This window comes from Strigops habroptila, chromosome 1 (genome assembly GCF_004027225.2).
Source record: "Strigops habroptila isolate Jane chromosome 1, bStrHab1.2.pri, whole genome shotgun sequence".
Lineage (NCBI taxonomy): Eukaryota > Metazoa > Chordata > Aves > Psittaciformes > Psittacidae > Strigops > Strigops habroptila.
In genome coordinates this window covers 127,177,250-127,198,400 of record NC_044277.2, presented here as the reverse complement: position 1 = coordinate 127,198,400, position 21,151 = coordinate 127,177,250, and the positions used below count along the sequence as shown (strand labels likewise).

At 34.8% G+C, this 21,151-nt stretch overlaps 1 protein-coding gene across 17 annotated transcripts in view; it reads left to right on the top strand.

Annotated features, from left to right (window-relative positions):
• DGKB (diacylglycerol kinase beta) overlaps positions 1-21,151 on the top strand; it is a 367,688-nt gene that overhangs the window by 128,080 nt on the left and 218,457 nt on the right. For 13 of the 17 annotated variants that reach the window (XM_030503309.1, XM_030503319.1, XM_030503370.1 and 10 more), the window contains 4 exons: positions 4,838-4,870; positions 8,588-8,704; positions 13,715-13,788; positions 20,765-20,839. In XM_030503309.1, the coding sequence (XP_030359169.1) occupies positions 4,838-4,870; positions 8,588-8,704; positions 13,715-13,788; positions 20,765-20,839 (299 nt within the window). The remainder of the gene's footprint in view (positions 1-4,837; positions 4,871-8,587; positions 8,705-13,714; positions 13,789-20,764; positions 20,840-21,151) is intronic. The other 4 variants (XM_030503389.1, XM_030503416.1, XM_030503363.1 and 1 more) reach the window with 1 other exon arrangement.

Sequence of the window (21,151 nt, the reverse complement as noted above, 5' to 3'; positions counted from 1 at the left end):
ATGTCTAGATTCAATGTCATATGAAGATTCTTCATATCTCACTGCAATACTTTTAAATGTTTTAGTAAGATGTAGTCTGTCAACTTTAAAACTAGTCCTTTTTACTTTTCTGTTTATCATGTATAAGGCTTGTTATATGGTGAAGTTTTTTGTTTAAGTTAAATGAGTTCTGTTATAAACCGTGTGTGCAGATGTCAAGTGATAGTCTTTTAATAGATGTCAGATACACTTTAATGTTACTCTCTTTTATTTCGGTAACATTTTAATTAATTCTTACTGATTGAATAAATGTACATTGAGACTTGTTTCCTAATGAGGGCACATTTAGAGGAAAGGTTTTGCATCATTCTGATATCCTGTGGGTAATTATATTCTAATTATATGGTGGGGGAAAAGTCTATAACTCAGTGCTGATATTGTTCATTGGACCCAATTAATTACATGCGTATAATGAAAGTTCATGATAAGGTTGACTGGCAGTGAGTTTAAAAATCTTTAGCTCAATTGAATCCTAGCCTACCAAGAGTACAGAATTAGATCATGACCAGGTTAAAAACTGGGTATTGGAATGAGACGAGCGAGTAGTGAAGGAAAAAAGATTGGTCTCTCCTTATGATACAACTTCTCTTCCCCCACCCATTTTTAGGGCAGAAAGGGAAAAAAATGCTAGCATACATTCTGGCTTATTCATTTTGTGCTGCCTTTTACTTTGCTCTGATTATTGTTGAACACATACGATGTTCTAATTAATATTTATGTTTGCAGAAAAGTAACTGGATTTTTCTAGTTCCCCCCAAAATAGGTATAGCCTTGGGTAATGACAAATCAACAAATAAAAGCCTACTATTTAATAAATATATATTTATTTTATAATGTATAATAATTTTGATTCTCCTCTTGTTAATGTGAGTTTTAAAATGAATTTTTTTTACTTTATTTCTAACATTGGTTTTGGAAACTATAATTAAAATTTTTAATTGTGGAATAAAAAGAAAATTAGGGAATAAATTTTAAAACATAAGGTACCCCAATTACAGTGTGAGCATTACTATAAGGCAGTTATCACTGTCTCCATAGTAACCAGTTTATTTCAAAGGGGGAGGGTCTGGTATAATATTGAAACAAATAAAATTTAAAATTGGGTTTAAAATTCTTTGTGTTCAATTTTCAACTTCATTGTTCGACATTCCGGGACAAATTGGTCATCATAATAGAAAGTTTAGAACAACTCACTTTTTCTTTTCTCGTATGAATAAATTTTGCTTTTGTCTAGTGAAGACTTTTGTAACTTTTTAGGACTAAATCGTTTAAAGATGTATTTTATTTATAGAAATATAGAATATATATATAGAGAGAGAATTTGGTATATATGAAATATATAGAGAATTTTTATACAAAATTATACACAAAATTTGTTTCTACACGCCTAATATAAAATACTGTCATATGTTGAATTCATATAAACAGCTATGTATTTTGGTGAAGGAAACAGATATATATGATTTGGGGGTTGGGTTGGTTAGTAACTAGTTCTGTTTAGGTACATAAAACTATACATAGCAGATTACAAATGTTTTCACAAAGAAATTGCCTTCTGCAACTAAACAGTATATATTGTGATCTGTAGCTTTAAACTTTTGTGTAAATAAAGCAAGTGTGTTGAGCTGCTGGCAAAAAGTAGTACAGAGTTAAAGTTGAAAATATTGTACAAGAGTTTTCTTTGACTATCAGTATTTAGAGAGACTAGGTAAAATAGCTAATGGCTGTGTTATAATTGCAACATAGTTCAATAGATATTTTTTCCGCATCTGATAATATGTTTTACTGATATTGTTTTCCTGTGAGGTAGGTAGATGTTATTCATATAGGAAATCAACAAGATATATATAAAAAATGAGAATTAGCGGTTGCTGGTTGAAGAATGAGCTTTCTTAATCCCTTCTCCACTTTTTAATCCTAAAATGACTCTTCTGTTTTCATTATAGTAGAGATCAGTTTTAACTCTGTTGAATCCAAGCTCAACATGGAGTGCAGAAAGTCAGTGCAGTGTGTAAGTGTCGTTAAGAGCAATTGAATCCTTTGAAGTTGAGTACTGGCCTTATTCTGAGTTTCTGAACAAAGCTACTACTACTACAAAAAATTCCAGTTATTGTATATGTGCGGGGGGGGAGGGGGGAGAATATTTAAATTTCGTTGTTGAATATTAAGTAATGACATAGCAATTAAAACAGATTTAAAAAACAAAACAAAACACTTTTCGTTTGCGTATCATATTGCAGATTCAGTTCTCTAAGAATCTAAAACAGATTTGAAATATAATGGTGTGCTTATCTACACTAAAAGCTTTTTCATTTCTTTCAAGTCAGAAGGAAATTAATAATTGCCCTGGAGGAAAATGTATCTTCCTAACTAATTATCTGTTCGGCAAACACAGTTCAATGTTAAAATAATAAGATGCTGATAAACCGAAACGCCAGACGTTCAATCATTTTAAGTTATATCTAGTTGCCTGCCCACCACTCATCACTAGTGTCTGTGCCTAAGTTTATTTCTTACATCCTTTCCCATTAGTTGTTAACATGTTTTTATTTTCAAAGTTCTTTTCCAACTCCTTTGTCTTTCTTGGGTGGTATGTATTATTGCCTGCTATAGCCCAAGTTCATTGGAGGTTGCAAATTAACTTAAAAGTCTTAGATCCTGTTGTTGTGGCATGTTGATTCAAATATCACATGGGTGCAAGATGTAACGCAAGTTATCTTCAACCAACTAAATGAACTGAAGGTGACATGCTACATGAGGAATGCTTGACTGATTTTGATGTGTAATGCTTTACATCTTTATTAAGACATGTAAAACAAGCAACAGAAAGTGTGTATGTGTATATATATATATATAAAGTTATCATGTAGCAATTCCTTGTTCAGAACAGTCTTGTAATCAGTTATTTTGGAAAGTACTCTTAAATGACATTATCTCTATTCCAGACTTGTCTTTTTCCATATATTTTGGCTACTAGTATTATGGGTGACAAAATAATTATTTCTGATTGACATAATGTGATTTTTTTTTTTTTTTCTTACCTGCAAACGTTTCTATCAAGGCAACTCTCAGATAAATCAGAAGGCTTTGTAGAATGGGCATGTGCAAGCTCACTGGACAGTATTTTTGCTAGTGAATTGGTCACTAATCTTGTCCACAGGATGACTTTCAGCTTCAGCCCATGGATGTAGAGCTGGGTATTGTGCTACAGCTCTATGAGCTTTCAAGGCAGCATGATGTGGTGTCCTAATATTGGCCCTTCTGATTAGTGTGTACGCAGGGCTAGAGCTGGAAATGTACATAAACTTTTATAAAGTAAATTTTCAAAATATTTTAGCACATTTAAATCGTGATATCTAATGTGATGATGTGATATCTAATAGATATTACAGACAGATTGCTTCTCAGGGTTTTGGGTTAGTAGTCATGGGGTTTTTGCAGTTTTCAGGGTGTCTCAATCTTTGATTCTCTTTGTTTATTGTATAACTGGACAGAAATTTCATGGAATAGAATTTTTGTAAGCATAGTCTTGAATAGTGTGTGGATTTACAAAATGACAGCCTAGGAGTACCTGTTCTAATACTTCATTGCATATTAAAGCACAGGTTTTGTATCCATTGGAGATTCCCATGTCATTAAATAGCGCTACAGAATCTTGGAGCAACCTTCCTCCAAGTTCTTTAAAAAAACCCAAATAATCAGTTTGGTATTCAAGTCACATATTTGAACTTCCACTGCCTTCATCCTGCAAACATTTGGGGATACCTTTACACAGTATTCCATGGATTCCATCTGATCTTGTATGACCAAATTCCCCAGTTCAATATTTTTCAAGTTCAAGTTTCAGAGTTCTAAAATAAAACATTTTTTTTGCTAACTCTTTCAGTTTAAGCTTATTAACGTAGAATTTGGTTCTCTCCTTATGCACTCCCTCCCCCAAGTTGGGTTTTGGGAGTCCATGCTTTATCTGAAGGCATATAGTATAAAAGAAGTAACTATCATACAGAAGTAATTTAATCTCAAGTTTTCAGTAGTCACTTGACAAACTATGTGATGGTATTATCCATTCATTAATAGCTTTATACTATTATTTAATGTATAGATAAATTATTGATAATGGCTAATGATAAATTGTTTTAAGTAATCTCAGCTGTGTATGAAATAATCCAGAAAAGTAGATTTGCACTTATTGATTAAGAAAAAGGGTGAGAAAAGGCAATTTTTGTTACATTGGCACTGGTTTTTGTGTCAGCAGTTAAAATGTAAAACTTTATTAAGCCATTAGCTCCTATTAATCTGCTTTCCTAAACAGTATTATAGAGTATGATATTTCTAAATGTTAGTGTTTTCTGTAAAGGAAAAGACTGTACCTCTATATAAAGAAAGACTAGAGATACTTCTTGAGCATGAATGTTGTATAGCTTGTCAATTGCAGTAGAAGAAAGCTTTTTAAATGAGATTTCTCACTTTGGATGAAGATTGAAAGACTTGGAAGATAAAATAAAAAAAGTACTCTGCAGGTGCCAAGTGTCTCTTTTTACTATTCAGAAGAATAAATTCTTCAGGTATTCTTATATTTTTCACTGGTGCTAAAATGATCCCACAGGTACTTCCCAGAATGTAAGTTATGTAATGTGGCAGCCAGAACGTTGGAGGCATACAGTTGTGCAAACATGTAAAGTATGTTTGTTGTTAAGTACAGCTGTTGCAAGGTAACGTTCCTTGTGAGCCCTCTCTCTATGCCCTTTGCCATCCCAGCTGTTTGATGTTGCAGCCTAACATTCTCTTTTTCCAACAGACGCTACCCACTTTAGGAGGTTTGCTCCCTGAGGTGCGTAGCAGGAGACATCCATGTACGCACGAGTACTAACAGATCATGATGATGTGCGTTCTTCTTGCTATAAAGTGCATTTTGGGGCTGAGCTGAAAATCCAGACATGATATTCTGTGTTATCATTTGAAAGGCCCTGTCTTATTTATCAATTATTTTTTCTTATTTGGATGAATAAGGGATAGATACAATTGAGTAGTTCTTACCTGACAGTGATCTCTCTGGAGCAATACTGAATGGTAGAAACTCCAGATAATGGATATTGACTTCAAAGTGGGAATTCAAGGGGAGAAAAGAAGGCATGAGAGTTGCAAAAATGGGTGGGGAAAAAAAAATTGTTGTGGTAAGTACTATTTTGGACGGTATTGTGCTCTGGCATGTACCGAAAGAGCAGAAAAGCTTGATTCTTTGGGCCATCAAAATGTACAATAGCTTTTAAAATGCTGTATTTAGTATCTATCTCAACCTCATGCATGTCCACTAAACAAAATGGTTCACAGATGCATTACTTGTTTCATATGCTTTAATTAACAAGATACTAAACACAGCAAAAATGTTGTAGAAACATTTCTAACCTTGAAAAATATTTTTTCATTTTTTAAAAACCATTTGTTCAATGCATGTCAAATTTGTCTTAACATTGCTAGAATTTGTAGGCTATTATCCACAGATGATTTTAGTAAACTGTTATTATCTCATTAAAAAATGACACTGTTTAGTTCATGATGCTCTTGGATAGCTTAGTAATGGTATAGTTCCTCAAAGAAAGTTATTTTAACAGTCATGTACAACTGGCTTAGAAAACCAGCTTTCTATTTCATATATAAAACGAAGTATCCATGCAAGAATATTTAAAAGATATTTTTTTAATGAAATGGTAAATATTTTTATTTTACATTATTAGATTTATTCAGGAGAATTAAGATACACATTCTTGTATTATTTGATACAAACTGTAAGTCAGATCCTCACTGGTATGACACATATCTAAAAATTATAGGATATATGACTCCAGGAAATGTAGAATCTCCAATTAGCTTCTTCAGAAATGTAATGTGGTATCATATGCATGTCAGGTAGGTGATACGAAATCAAAAATCATCATTGAAGGAAGCAGACCTTCAATGATAATGAAGTCAGGTATCCTTATCTGAGTTTTTGAATAACATTCTAGACACTTCTGTATTAGGAATATACTCTTTCCTTTGTATTTTGTGAGATGTTTGCCCTAATGTTGTCTAGTCACTGCTTAGGAGAAGCTGTTTTTGTCTGTGGTTTAAGCAATTGTTTTGCTTATGGAACAGGTAATAGAGATTGGAGAAGGAATGTTGCTAATGCAGCAGTCCTCGCGCCAAGGCTGGCTGCCATCTATATCGTGCTGAAACAAAAATATGAATATCCAAACCTTTGCTTGAAGCAATTTTTATTGCATTTTTCTTGTGAATGATTGATAACAGCAGGTTTGGGCACTGTGGTAAGTGTTCTTTATGTAAAGACAGTTCTCAGCAGCGTATAAATACTTTGAAGTAGTAACATCATATGTACAAGAAGATTTTCAGTGCCACACTTTATAAGCAGGCCTCTTTTGAACAGTGGTTTTTTTTACCACTCTAAATGTGCATTTTTTACCACTCTAATCTGTGCTGGATCTGTTCCTTTCTTACCTTTTACTTTGAACTATCACAAATATGTTGTTTAGTTTAACATTTTTCTGGACTTTTAAAATTTGCTCTCCATCTCTGATTTTTTTTTTTTTTTTTTTTTTTTTAGAAATCAGAGTTTTTTACTAGCTGTGTGACTGCATTAATGACATGTGATTTGATGTTTTGAAGATGTTGCAATATCCAAGAGCCAGATTTGGCTGTAATATAAAATCTTGTTGAACATTGTTTGCTTACTTACTATAAAATATAGTGACTTTTAAGGGTAGTTCTTTGCAAAGTTGTTTAAAACCCCAAAGCTGCTTCTTACATAGATAATGAAGTGTGAAGCTTCCTTCATACTGAAGTTTCTTACCCACTGTCCTGGGCACTAACCAGTATCATTATGCATTAATGTTTTGTGCTAGTTCACAAATGCTATTCTGGTTGGGTGCCTCATCCCAGTTCTAGTTTCTAAAAAAACATCAAATAAATAAATGCAGTCAGCGATTTCTTAGGCAGTGATATGGACAGTTTGTGTTTTGAAGGTTAGCACTGAGGTGAATAGCTCTAATTGCTTTTCTGTTTTCTGGTAAGAGCAATGATATGGTAGTCTAGACCCTTGGCACTCCTCTTTAGCTGATCAAGGTACTCAAATCATCCAAGAGCTCAGTTAACTAACCTCTTAGGAATCTCACTGCATACGGGAAATAGTGTAGACTCTCCTGGTTTCTGTGGCATAGGTTTGTCAGTCCTTTTATAAGAAATGTGATCAGATTGTTGCAGCTACCCAAAGCAGCCTGAGATAACTTGGGCCACTATTTACATCAGGACTCAACTGAAGCTGCGTCAGTCTCCTAATTTAGGGAAACTAAAGATGGTATAAAACCAGTGATGGTCCACATCTGTGTTAGAAGGCACTGTATTGAGCTGGAAGTTATTCCCTTCCTGCTAGGGAATCTGTGTCAATGTTTCTTATCAGTTAAAACTGCTCCAGAAAGAATGGCATGGATTAATTGCTAGTGCAATCCCTAAGGCTTTATCAGAGGTAGCACAGACATGGGTTTGGCCTGGTATGGAACGTAAACAGTAACATTTAATGAACTGCTTACTGAGTGCAGTTGCAGGGGGTGCAAGTGTCCTTCATGCTCCTTTCTCATGGAGCGACTTTGTGCCAGCCCATTCCCCTGACTAATTTAAAGCCTCCTTGCACTTGTGAAGTGAGGAAAGTGGCTGGGGTGCAGTTGTGACTGGGGACACTATTGGGGGTTTTATTTGATAAACATCTGTTGTCTTAATTTAGGGTGCATTTTTGGACAATCTAAAAGGACATGCTGGGTGCAGTTTATAAATAGGATAAATGAGATACAAAGAGCAAGGATGTCTCTTCTTATTTTTTTTTTTTTTTTTTCATTTAGATTTCTCTGAAATGACCTGACAATGTTTGAAAATATGATTACAGCAACATATTTCTGAGCTTTCCTCTTTCAAATAACCATTTGATTGTGCTGTGTATCAGCATGAAAAGTTGCCTGTGTCTTAGAATCTGGTGCAGATTGTGGTTTCTTTCTGGTACAAAATACATTTATAAAAAGATGCTCAGCCAGTTGATTGATACATTTAGAAGAAGTATATTTTGCCAAAGTGGTAAAGTACTCTTGAAGCATCAAACCTTTGCTAGCAGTTAGGATGAAATTTTGCTAAATAACTGATCAATATCTTATCAATGTGCTATTTAAACTATTGAGTATATCTTATGATTGGCTTTCAAGTTTCAGAATGCCATCCTGGCACTGTCAGATTATTTTTTCACACCATTGCATTAATTTGTGTTGTGACTGCACACTTTTCATCCATCTATTGCCTAGTCATTACGGAATGTCCAGGCACATAGATATTATGTGAAGTAGCCAGACATTGTGTAATAACTTGACTGAGATCTCATTTTCATTAAAGCAGAATCTGACATTATTCTCTAGTCAAAACACAAATTTGTAGAGGCACAGTCTCACTTACAGTTGTATAGCATTATATAATATATTAAAATTTTCCATTTCTCCTTTTCTCTTTTTTCAAGGAAAGACAGGCAACAGTGAAAAAAGAAAAGAGTTGCCCCCAGCAAATGAACAAACTGGGAGAGCGGAACAAAATGCAAAGAGCAAATTCTATCACCGTTGATGGACAAGGTCTTCAGGTGTGATTATTGTTATTTTAATTTTAAGGAGTTACTTGTAGGTAAGAAGACAATGATAGTGTGATCAATCTTTAAAGTTAAATGTTTCCTATACATTCACTTTTTTAATATTTCACTTTTACACATTTAAAAATACAGTAGGTAAATTCTTCCATCTGAACAGGAATCTTGTGGTCCAAATCTGCATGTCATGTAGTTGGTATGATTTCCTAATACAATAACAGGAAGGGAAAACTAACTCTAAAACGCTGGTGTTGTGGGATGAAAGTAAACTCCATTTGTTTAATATCTGTCACACATCATTGTGTGAATTTACATTATAAGTCTATTTCTTGATAGTTGTTCACTATTCTCATTTAAACTTTTAAGTAATAGATGGTCAAATTTCAAGGATGGTATTTGTCCAGGTATTTCCAAGTAAGGTATTTGACACATCAAAATTATGAGTGAAGCAAGGTGGTTTCAGTAATAGCAATATCTAGAATAAAGAAAGGAGTTTTTTCTACTTGAAAGAAAAACTTCTGTGTGTGATGAGCTAATGTTATTTTAGGGAGGTTACTTAGAGGCATGCCAGGAGTTCTGCCTGAACTGCTCAACTTCTTTCCCCTGAGATATGAGTAGTTTTAACTAAAATCAATGTTCACGTATATGATGCTGGTTCTTTACTTCCTCATTATAACAATGTGATAATCATTTAATATACATAGTTGGCTGTTCTCTGTATCTTCTGGTGTATTGCAGTTGAGGTTCAGTGAATATAAAAGATCCCATTACCATATATCAGATGGTGTATGCTTCATAATCATTTCATGATATACCTTATTGTTTCAGGATAGAAAGGCTTATTTTCATCTTCTTAGGTTAATGAAACATTCTTGTTACAACCCAAGGAAAAGAAAAAAAAAAGCCCCCCAAGAACCCAAACCCTAAAACCTATGCAGTTACATGGCTGCTCCATTGATGGCCTAGTCTGATGTTATAGCAATCGTTATTCATGGCTGTCAAGGCTCTCCTGTACTTCCTGTCCTCACAGACTGCATTGCTCTCCAGATCATCTTGACAGAGCATGTAGCAGAAAGGCTAGTGTATTCATTGACAGAACGCTCAAGTTCTGTGTAATCAGTCACAGTGTGACTAACAAACCTGTGCTAAAGGAAGCACACAGAGTTTTCTAACTTTTGGGTGATATCCATGCAATGCAGTGAGCCCAACTGCTCTAGATAGAGGAGCATTTTTGGCATATCCTTTTGGTAGCAGTGCCATGCATCATTATGAATTTAGATTTTATTCTAAGCATTAGGTTGCTTATGCTCATACTATATTTTCAGGCATTTTTCAAGTCTCTTATTTCCCACTCATGATATACTGCCTGGAATATAGTACCTGGTCTGTTCAATGTAGGGAACTCACAGAATCACAGAATGCTTTGGGTTGGAGAGGACCTCAAAGATCATCCAGTTCCCACCCCCCCACCATGGGCAGGGACACCCTCCACCAGACCAGGCCGCCCAAGGCCCTATCTAACACTTGAACACTGCCAGGGATGGGGCAGCACAGCCTCCCCAGGCAACCCACACCAGTGTCCCAGCATGCCCACAGGGAAGAATTTCCTCCTTATATTTCCCGTTTAAAAACGTTACCCCCTGTGTACTACACCTACAGACCCTTATAAAACGTCCCTCTCCAGATTTCTTGTAGGCCCCTTTAGATACTGGAAGGCTGCTCAAAGGTCTCCTCTGAGCCTTCTCTTCTCCAGGCTGAACAAGCCCAACTCTCTCAGCCTGTCTGGAGAGGTGCTTCAGCCCTCTGATCATCTTCATAGCCTTCCTCTGGACTCAATCCAGCAGCTCCATGCCCATGTGTTCTCTCCCTATTTCTCTTACTTCATATATTACTATCCTCACATGCATGGCTGAGAACATAAATACTTTCAACCTGACAACAGGTTAGATTGTTAGACCTATTGTATTTTTTTTCTTTTTTTTTCTTTTTTTTTTTTTTTTTTTCCCAGCATCACTGACTCTTGCACACACAACCTTAAATCATGAAAAATTCTGCTTTCAGGTAATTAGGGGGTAAAAATTTTATAAGTTTGTTAATATGATCCAATACTTAGGTTCTATCTTCTCTTTCCATGATGAATCCTAAGCCTAGGATTGATCATTGCTTTTATTTATCATCGCTTGAGAAGGGGAGAAAGAAAGTGAGGTCTAAGATGGTAAATAATTATTGAATGGATTTGAGATGTTTTCTGAAATGCTTAGTGTTGTTCTGTAATGCCACATCCGCAATGTAGCTCATGATGTAACACTGGTTATCATACATTAGAAATAGTTCTGCAGTGATTACCCTCATTTGCTGACTATACTGTGGTCTTTGTTTTTGTCTGTTGGATAAAATTGGTTTTGAGTAACAGGAGTCTGTCTTAGCACCATTACATTTTCGATTGGTATCAATAATGATAACCTCATCATTGTGAAAGCTGAGTGGATCTTCACTTCCCATAGTGAAAGACTGGGATCAGTGAGACCGTTAGGTTTTCTTTTCACTCACAGATTGTATGATTTTGAAACTATTTCCACAAAGATAGAAGATTCCATAAATATAATTGGTAATTAATGTTATTTTTTTTCCTGAAGATGGTCTGGAACAAAAAAAAAAAAATCTGTAGCTGATCAAAATATACTACTCTAATTCTCCTATATGAGGCCAAAAAATGCTGCTCTGATTCTAATACTCTGACTTTGCTGCCACAGTCTTATTATAACATGGTTTTCAGTGAACAAGAAAAGGATTTTTGTGACTCTTTTTTGGAACCATTTTTATTGAGAAAACCTGATCGTTATGTTAATTGCATTTATTTATGATCTAAGTTCCCAAGGAAAAATATCAAAGATACCCAGTAAATCTTCATAGTATTCTTCTTAGACCTGTGCTTTCACTGTGGGAGAAGCTATATATCATTAGTCCACCACAGTTTTTTGGGGTTCTTTTTTGTACTTTAAGTCATTTGTCCAATAACTTCATGAAGATTGCCTCTAAATCATGCTAGTTTAAGGCTTAAAAATGTTCACCAATTTAGTCTATATCTTTAGTTTCATTGTTTATTATATGGAAACATCTACATTATCTCAAAGAATAATTTTGAAAAGGTGCAAGAAATTAATTAAAAGAGACCTTATTTTGGAATTGAGTGGAATAGAAACTGATTATTAGATTTCTTTTTTATGATCCAAAACTTTCTACTTGTAATAATACAGTTAAGTTTTGAAATAAAAGATTTAATATAGAAATAAGTTCATTTAGCTTTTGTTGCGCAAAGTATCAAGGCCAAACCTTCCTTCCATCAGACAGCAGTGAGCAGATAACTTAGTGGCAGTGGAGATCTGCACGACTTAAAGACAATTAATCATAGTTTAGCACATTCATCTTACTTCTTTCTAGCTAACCAGCATAATGATCAGGATTATTATTTCTAATTAGAGGAAGTAATAGATCATGTATAACCTTAGGATGAGTCTCATTAATTAACCTGCGTCCTACGAGATTTCAGTAGGTAGTCCATCTCTGTCACAGCTAGTACCATTGGTTTACATTTAGTTCACAGGAACAAACATCAAGAGAATTGGCTAAATAACTAAAATTGATTAAAGCAGTAGACAAAAATTAAATAGATGACAGACTTCACTGTATCCTGCAATTTGATAGATGTTTCAACATACAGCACTTTACTGTAACAACATAGTGTGATAGAATCTGATACTGGCTTGGTTTTGTGCTAGGTTTAATTACACAGAGTTTCCTGGAATTTCTCATTATTTGTTGTATATACTGGAACAGATCTGGATACTTTGTGAAGTTATGGGTGGAGTTAACACGCTAGTGCCTAACACTTCCTACAAGAAGTGCTTTTAGGTGCCTACGGGATGCCTGTAAGACTCCTTACTTATCATGTTTCTCAAGTTCTACATTAAGGTACATTTTATGAAATCTTCAATTGAAAAGATTTTGTTATTTCAGGAACCATGAATAAGGAGTTGGAGCAAGAGCTTTCAATGTATCATTTTGAAACAGAGATAGTCTAAGCTTCTTTTCTGAAGTTGTTACGCATGATTTTGGAGATGTTAACTTTGATCTCTTAATATGCTTTTAAACATTCTAGAATTTATATATGTCAGTGATAATTTTAAATATGAATATTCAAGCTTTATGGGTTAAAAACAGAGATCATCTGATGCAATTTTTTTCATGTTCTTCAAGTCTATGGAGCAAAGACAGTGAACACAGAATATCTGAAAATATAGACTATCACTATTACTTAGAAGGAAGGTGTTAGTTTGTAAAGCTAAACATTAACGTGAACATGTAAAACTTTTAATGTACAAAAGAATTAAAAAACATGGTAGAACTGATTCTTTCCTTCAGTATATCCTCCTCTCCATTCTTTTTCTCAGGCTTGCCCTTCTTCCACATGTTTTCTCCTCTACTTTTTTAATAAGATTATTGTTATGGTTGTTACATTTTTTAAAAATGTATGATTTTATATCATATCGAATATTGCAGATTTCTGTAATTAAAAAAAATAATCCATCAAGCTTAACATTTCATGTATCTATTTATAGTGTAATGTTATTTCTCACTACAAAATACAGTTTCTTCATAGCTTTTACCATAGGAGATTACTGTCAGAATCACTCATGCATTTCTTGCTTTTAAAGTTTTTTTTCTCTGTTGATGGCTGTAACCTATATATATCAATATTTCAATGGAAATATAGGTTAAAATAGCGTCACAGATGTAAGACAGACAGCATTAAAAAAAAACCAACCCACTTGCAATTTGTGGCAAATTAATGAAGTGAGGATTATTGTAAGTTACGGAATTGCTTCCAGCTGGATTACATAGCGTAACATAGAGTTTGCATTAAGCTTTTTGTTTTCTGTCTACTATAGGAAAAAATGAATGCAACACACAGCATTAATGAATGGCTGTGTTATTCCCTTCTTTTAGATCACTCCAGTTCCAGGCACTCATCCACTTTTAGTTTTTGTCAATCCTAAAAGTGGTGGGAAACAAGGAGAAAGGTAAGGTTTATTTACTCTTCCTCCCCACCCCCTCTCTGTTCTGATCTCTGTGATATGTTTAAAAATGAAGTTTAAAAGTTTGTGTATGAAATGGACTCCAACATTTTATACTGTTTCATGCTGTTATGTCTCATATTTGAATATCCTGTTGTCCTGTTCAGAAGAGGTATATATTAGAATGGAGGTATAAATTCTTCAGTTAAAAGCTAGAATGAGTTATATACAACAGTTTCATTTCGCATGAGAAAATGTAGCTATGTTCAGTATATGATTTTGTGTGATTTGCATGAAGATGTAAGTTGCTATATTTTGCATTGCAACTTCAAAGCTATAACAGTTTTAATCTCTGTAATAATTATGCAGACAGGCTAATAATGTAAAATGGAAACAGAGTTCAGTTTTCTAATGTATAACTTGCCTTTCACAGATTTAGTGAGTAGGCTCCTCAGCCTCTCTGTTAGACTTTCTACAAAGAAAGCTTTTGATTTTCCGTAGATAGTAAGCATTCTAACAATGGAGTCATATGGCCATTTTAGATTGTCACATAAATCCCCAAATTTTTATAGCTCGGCTTTACCATGTCAGTACTATGATTTATCCTTTAAGTCTTGAAAAAGGTTGCAATCTTTTGGCCAAGATCAGGCTGAAGAGGACACCTGTGGATGCTGGGTGATGTGGGTATCCAAAAGCACAAAAGGAAGGATCCAGTGTGATTTTAAAGCTTGGATCCCAGCAAGTAAAGTGCAAGTAGGTCAGCTTTCCCTGCCTCTTCCACACTGTCTCTATTGGATCACTTCTTTCAAACAGTGTTCTTTAAAGTAAACTGAGAAAAGGGAGAAAATCCTGCAGAGTAGATGGTAGGGGAATTCTCAGAGCTGGAGAACATTTAACAAGAACTGTATTGGAAGACCTCTCAGAGAACAGGTTATCATTTAGGAGCTGGTTATATAATCCCTGGACTGATATATCTAGATGTCAGCAATGCCAACAACACTAGTGTGTCAAAAGCAGTTAATGATCTAAAGGAATTATAGAATCATAGAATGATTAGGTTTGGAAAGGACCGTAAGATCATCTAGTTCCAACCCCCCTGCCATGGGCAGGGATGCCTCCCGCTAGACTAGGTCACTCAAGGCCCTGTCCAACCTGGCTGTGAACACTGCCAGGGATGGAGCATTCACAGCTTCCTTGGGCAGCCTGTTCCAGTGCCTCACCACTATCACAGTAAAGAATTTCTCCATTATATCTAACCTGTATGTCCCCTTTTTGTTTGAGGGAGTCCTATCACTACAGTCCCTAATGAAGAGTCCCTCTCCAGCATCCTTGTAGGCCCCCTTCGGATATTAGAAGGCTTCTATGAGATTTCTACACAGCCTTCTCTTCTCCAGGCTGAACAGCCCCAATTTTCTTAGCCTGTCAAACATATTGACAAACACCTTTAAATTAATTCTAAAGAGTTTCAAGAACATGCCTTTGCAATCACAGCAAAACAATATGAGCCATCCTGAGCATTCTTGTTTCAGACACAGTAGCAGTGTAAGGTAGCCTTGGTCCTCTGTGCAGTCATGGGCATTGTGGAAGGCAATGCACTAACACTCAGCTTGACTGTTTTTATCGTACTGATATGAAGTGAGCAGATCAAGGATCTGGTCTGGAATTATATAGGTGAGAGGCAGGTTAGGGAGCTGCACTTAGTTATAGCCTAGAAACAATTTAATGAAATGTTGTTTCACAGCTTTCAGTTCCCAGCTCATAATTGGTCTCAAGTGTTACTATCTGAATGGGCTTAATGCACATGGGATGTCATGTTAGATATTCTCCAGAGTAAAAGCAAGTTTAAAACCTGATCCTCTTCCCAAGCTCCTATTCCCATTCATGTAGTGTAGTCTGACACTTCTCAGTTTATGTTAATGCAACTGTTACTGAGGCCAAGCAGATCACAGGAATGATTTGAATTTAAAAAATGAATGAATACACACTTCATTCACTAACACCATTACCTACAAGTGTCATTACACAATGAAATGTATAGCATGAGGACAGCCACCATCAGCTGAGTACAGTGACATATGAGAACCTCTTAAATTGGCTTTGATACCACACAAAATAAAATGTTAAGTTGCATATTAATGTGTCAAGGTTGCACTCAATTTTTCTGTGTTAGGAGGAGCACATTAAAAGGTTAACTTCATAGTCATGTAAACATATCTCAAGTCATTCACAAGCAGGAGATGATATCTCATAGTTAGGTCTAAAACCAGATTCAAAAAGGTTTAAAAAAAGTCCACGTATAGACTATTTGTTGAGAAGGAGTTCACCTTCTGCCTTTTATGTGTTAATGTTTCATATCAATACCAGTAGCATAATAGAATTATAAAATAAGGATATTGAGTGCATATTAGCACTTGAAGGTTTAATCGAGGGAATGAAAATATTTTCAGGGAATGATAATGTTTAGGTTTTTTACTTTCCATGTTTTTGTCTGGCTGCTTTACAGTCAGTAACCAGAAAATGAAGAATCTTGTATTTCCTCTCCCCTGCCTCCAATGTTGTGGCAGTTATATGTCATTAAAAGTAAAATCACAGGACATTTGCAGACATAAATAGCTTTGCAAATGCACGGTAATGGTGATTCAAGTCAGGCTTTTTGATTATAGCAATTTTGTAATCTAGCCAGGTATGGAGAGGCCAGGAGTAAAGAATAAGCTTATCTTACAAATGTTAGGATTTCCACAGCAGCAAGCAGGAAAAAAATATCAAAACCACAACCTACTAATTTTTATAGATGAGAATTTCATTATCGTTACTTACTCAGATTAAGGTGATCTTTTACTGAAAGCTGTTCTTCAGTTTTACTTAAGATTTTCTGCATTTGAGAGATCACAATGATTGAAGTTATGATTTCTAATTGACTTTCACTGAACACAGAAAGGTTATTGCAAATACTGTCAAGACTCTAGTGTCCCCACAGTTCCCCCTATGAGATTTTATGCCTTGCCATATGGTAACCCAGCCCATTTCCTTGCCCTTAGACTTAGAAGGAGTGAATGCATCCATCTGACAACCAGTTGAATAAATACATTCCCCAATAATACTTTGTCATTTCCTTTTGCATTTTGTATTTTCTTCCTTTTTTTTTGTTTTTTTTTTGTTTTTTTTGTTTTTTTCGAATCTGTCAAATGCAAAGGAAAAGAACTGAGGATCACCTTAAGGTAAAAAAAGTTAGGTGTTTTAGGTTTGGGTTTTAAATGTTGAAACAGAGGGTTGGTGGGAATCAAATGGATATATAGAAAAAGTGCATTCAGAATACAAAAATAATTTCTCTACAACTGTATCTAATTACCTTATTGATAGTTTAAAACTTCTATTCTTTCAGAAAGCTGGAGTTTTGCAAAATGTGTAGTGAAAAATATGTTCTTCTTGAATGGGTTTTTCTTTTAAAACCCAATGCTGTGACTTTCAGATATTATTGCAAAATAAAGAACTCTGAAAATAACCCAGTTATACTTTCTTCTTAATGGAGAGATCAATACCTGTTCCCCATCACCTGAAACAGAAAAGCATTAACAGTTATTTGGACTTACATGATTTAGTCCGATGGGTAATACATATATTTATAACAAAATAGAACAAAAATATAATTCAGTGTTTATTAAGAAGCAAATAGCAAATTGGAATTAAACTTGATGATTTTAAGCCTTTCACACACCAAATATAGATTTTAATCAAGCATGAGATTGGATAGAAGTTCAGCAAACCCAGTCAAGTGTCTTTCTCAGGCTATATCACACTGTTTGCAGAGATTGTGCATAAAATGGACAGGTGTGGCTAATTTCATCAGAAAAAAAATTGCAGTATATGCCTTTCATCCTGTGGCTAACAGTCCTCTATGTCTCCATGTAAGATCTGACTAATTAAGACAATAGCTTTCAATAATCTGTGAATACAATGTACATATTTACAACATCATTGACCAAATAGTTTCTTTCAACAGAAAGAATATACAAGAAGCATGTAGTGCTTCTAAAGACTGTTGTTAAGAGTAATAATGTTTCTCACATAAGAATCCTTCTAAATCATGCTGCTGTTTTGCCATACTCATTACTTTGTTTTCTATTTCCGATTTATTTGCCTGACCAGCAGGTGAGTTTAAACAATTGTTTCCTTGACAAATGTGCGGTTGGATGCACTGGAATCAGCTTCCGTACACTGACGTTTCCTGCTGACTCCACGTTCAGTGTCTGTGCAGTACAGGTTGATATCTTTGACCTTTGTTGTTTTTGAATAACTTTGGTGCACTCAAGGGTATTTTCTCCAGCAGCAATGCTGTTGAAGGATAATCCCAGCCCTCTTGGCCACTCCTGCTGTAATTTTCTGCCTCCTCGGTTAGTGCATCTATTTTTAGGTTTGTATGAGATCACACACATGATTTAAGTGGAGGGAAAAAAATTACAGTGGAGAAACTTTTCTGAGGATTTGTGTTTTCAGTTAAATCCGTTTAGTTTTTCCAGATCACAGAATAACCCTGCCAATGGTTACAGAAGCGCAACAGTTAACTGTGTTAACAGATAAACTGTGTTGTGGGGTAAGAACCAGCTGGCTGTGGTGGTGACGGGTGGTAATTTCATGAACTGTCTTTGTGAAATTGCAGTCCATCACAAAAAGCTGTCTTCTGGGCATTACCTGATACACTGCCTCGTGGCTTTGTCAGCACAAATATCCAGTGACAAGGAAACCATGTCCAATTCCTTCCTTACACACAGAGGCAAGATGTTCAGAGACATGTCAGTATCAGTAGGCTGTTTGGAACTAGGTATAAAACTGGAAGGCTAAATTACTGTCTATTTCCTTGTCTTGCATGTATCATGCAGTTAGGTCTAGTTACAGTTTAGTGGGAAAACAAATGTTTATGGACTGTTTCTTCCTTTTTTCTTTTTTCTTTTTTTTTTTTTTTTTTTTTTTTTGGAGAATATATGAATGGAAATGAACCATCAGTTTATTACTTTTTCACAGACTAGCATACATAAATCTATTATGAGAACCTAAAGCATGATGGGTCATTTGCAGTGGGTCATTATAGATTGATTATCTGGTATTGATGTTCAACTAGTACCTATGAATGGTATGCACTTAATCAAGTATGACTCAGTGTAATCTATTCATCATTGCAGGTGGACTTAGGGGTTTTGGCTGGAGATGCCTAGCTCTCTCTTTATTAACAAGGCTTTCATAGCATTTCACTGATACCTGGCAACAGTATTGTGAGTGTAGGTAATTACTAGTATGGTTTGTAGCACCAAACTTTTAGGCAGATAACTCTTAAGCCTTTGGAACTTCGTAATAATACTGTTCTTGAGCTTCTTTATGGTCAGCTACACAAATTACATTAGCAACACCTTTGACCAGCTTAAATCCTATATGTCACCGAGAACCAACTTACACATACTAACTAGAACATTAAAAATAGGATCCTTTACCTTAGGAAGATGTTGCAAAAGGAAGTGAAATACACTGTGTTATAATTCCACTGTCAAACATCTCACTTAGTCGTCATCACAGCTGTTGACAATGATATGTGCATGCTTACAAAGTGAAACCAGTCATTTCACGTTGAATTTTTCTGTAAGGAATAGCATCAGGAATAGATTGAGTGTGGTTGAATATGATTCTTTATAAAGAAACTGATGTCACTAAATAATTAAGAAGAAAATATTCAAATTTGGCAATTTTAGAGATAATTATAAATTTGTTTGCATTCAGTGTTGTTACACCCTTCCACAAGGATGGACAAGGGTACTTCCACAAGGAAGACAAGGGTACAGCCTAATAAATTATGCATTGCTATTAAGAAAATAAAATCTAAAAAAATCCCTCGGTGTGCATAGATTGTGTCCAGACAGTTTTATTTTGCTGAATTCGAAAGTGTGGACATTTTAACTTAAAATTCAGCTCTTGCTATGCTTCTGTTTTATTTAAGGCAGTAAAAAGAAAGAAAAAATTCAGTGGAAAAATAAATGATTTCTTGAAAATGTTAAAATATTAATTAGCTTGAGGAAATAAACATTAAAATTAAAAGCATGAAACAGAGATTTATAGTTCAAACTGTTGCCACAGATCCCAGGTACATATTTTTTCATTCTGAGCTCCGACTCTTTCATGTGCTTACTTGCTTCTATGAAAGAAATGAAACATCTACCACATTGTAGTCAAGGTAGGAAATTAGATTTCTAATGTTTGTAGTGAAGAAAAATGTTTGTCATACTTTTTATAAATAGAGTTTTTGAGATACTCTGCCAATTAAGGAAATATTTGCTGGGGGTGGAAGAGCAAATGGGGTCCCTTATTGGGGTAGGGCAATGCTTTTCATGCCGTATCAATAAATTACTTCCTTATTATTCAGAAAATTTTAAAATATGTGTAATTTAAATAAAACAATGGTTTTGAATCTTTTTAATATTTTTTTCTCATTCAAACATAATCCAAAGAAGATGTAGTTGACCATAGATTTGCTTTCTCTATTTTTCAGCCTATAGGGACATTTTTGATGAGTGACAAAGCCAATTTGCTTTTGCAATTAATTATACTTTTTATTTTGTGTTAGCAATAAATTTCAGGAATAAATCTCTCCTTTATCATGGAGTTAGTTTAACAGAAACCAGTGTGCTTTTCCAAATGTGTTTTTGACTCATGTTTTCTTGTGTCATTATACTTCCTTATACTGTTTTTTTTCTGTCTATACAGCATTTGAATTGTATATAGCTTGTAGCACTTCTGTCTCAGTTTTATGCCCACAGTACACCGTATGTGTGAATTACAGTTGCTACGTTCAAATATTCGGGTTTTTGTATAAATGAGATCCTGCAGTTTAAATAATTACAGTATGTGTTAACTTCTTTAATTCTTTCGATTGATATGTTTTTAAAAAATTGCAAACATCTCAGTCAATATTTTCTCTTTGTCTCTTTTACCTCTTCAGAATTTATAGAAAATTTCAGTACCTTTTAAATCCTCGTCAAGTTTATAGTCTTTCTGGAAATGGACCAATGCCAGGGTAAGTCTACAGTTAATATTATTACCAGGAAGTCATTTAATAAAATGCTGCATAATCAAATGAACAGACTGAGGCACATATAGCATCTTTTGAATGTATCAACACTAAAGACTTCTCGATGGCTACAGAAATTTGCAGGTATTATTTGTTTAGATGTACACATAAAACTACATATCGCATGTTTTACTGATAACCATGCAGTGCTCTACAAGAACTGTGGGATAAATTTCATTCTTTGTAGCTTTTACTGCTATATCAGCAACCCGAGTTCACGTGGGGGTTACTTTTATGTTACAAGTATCAAGCAGCCTC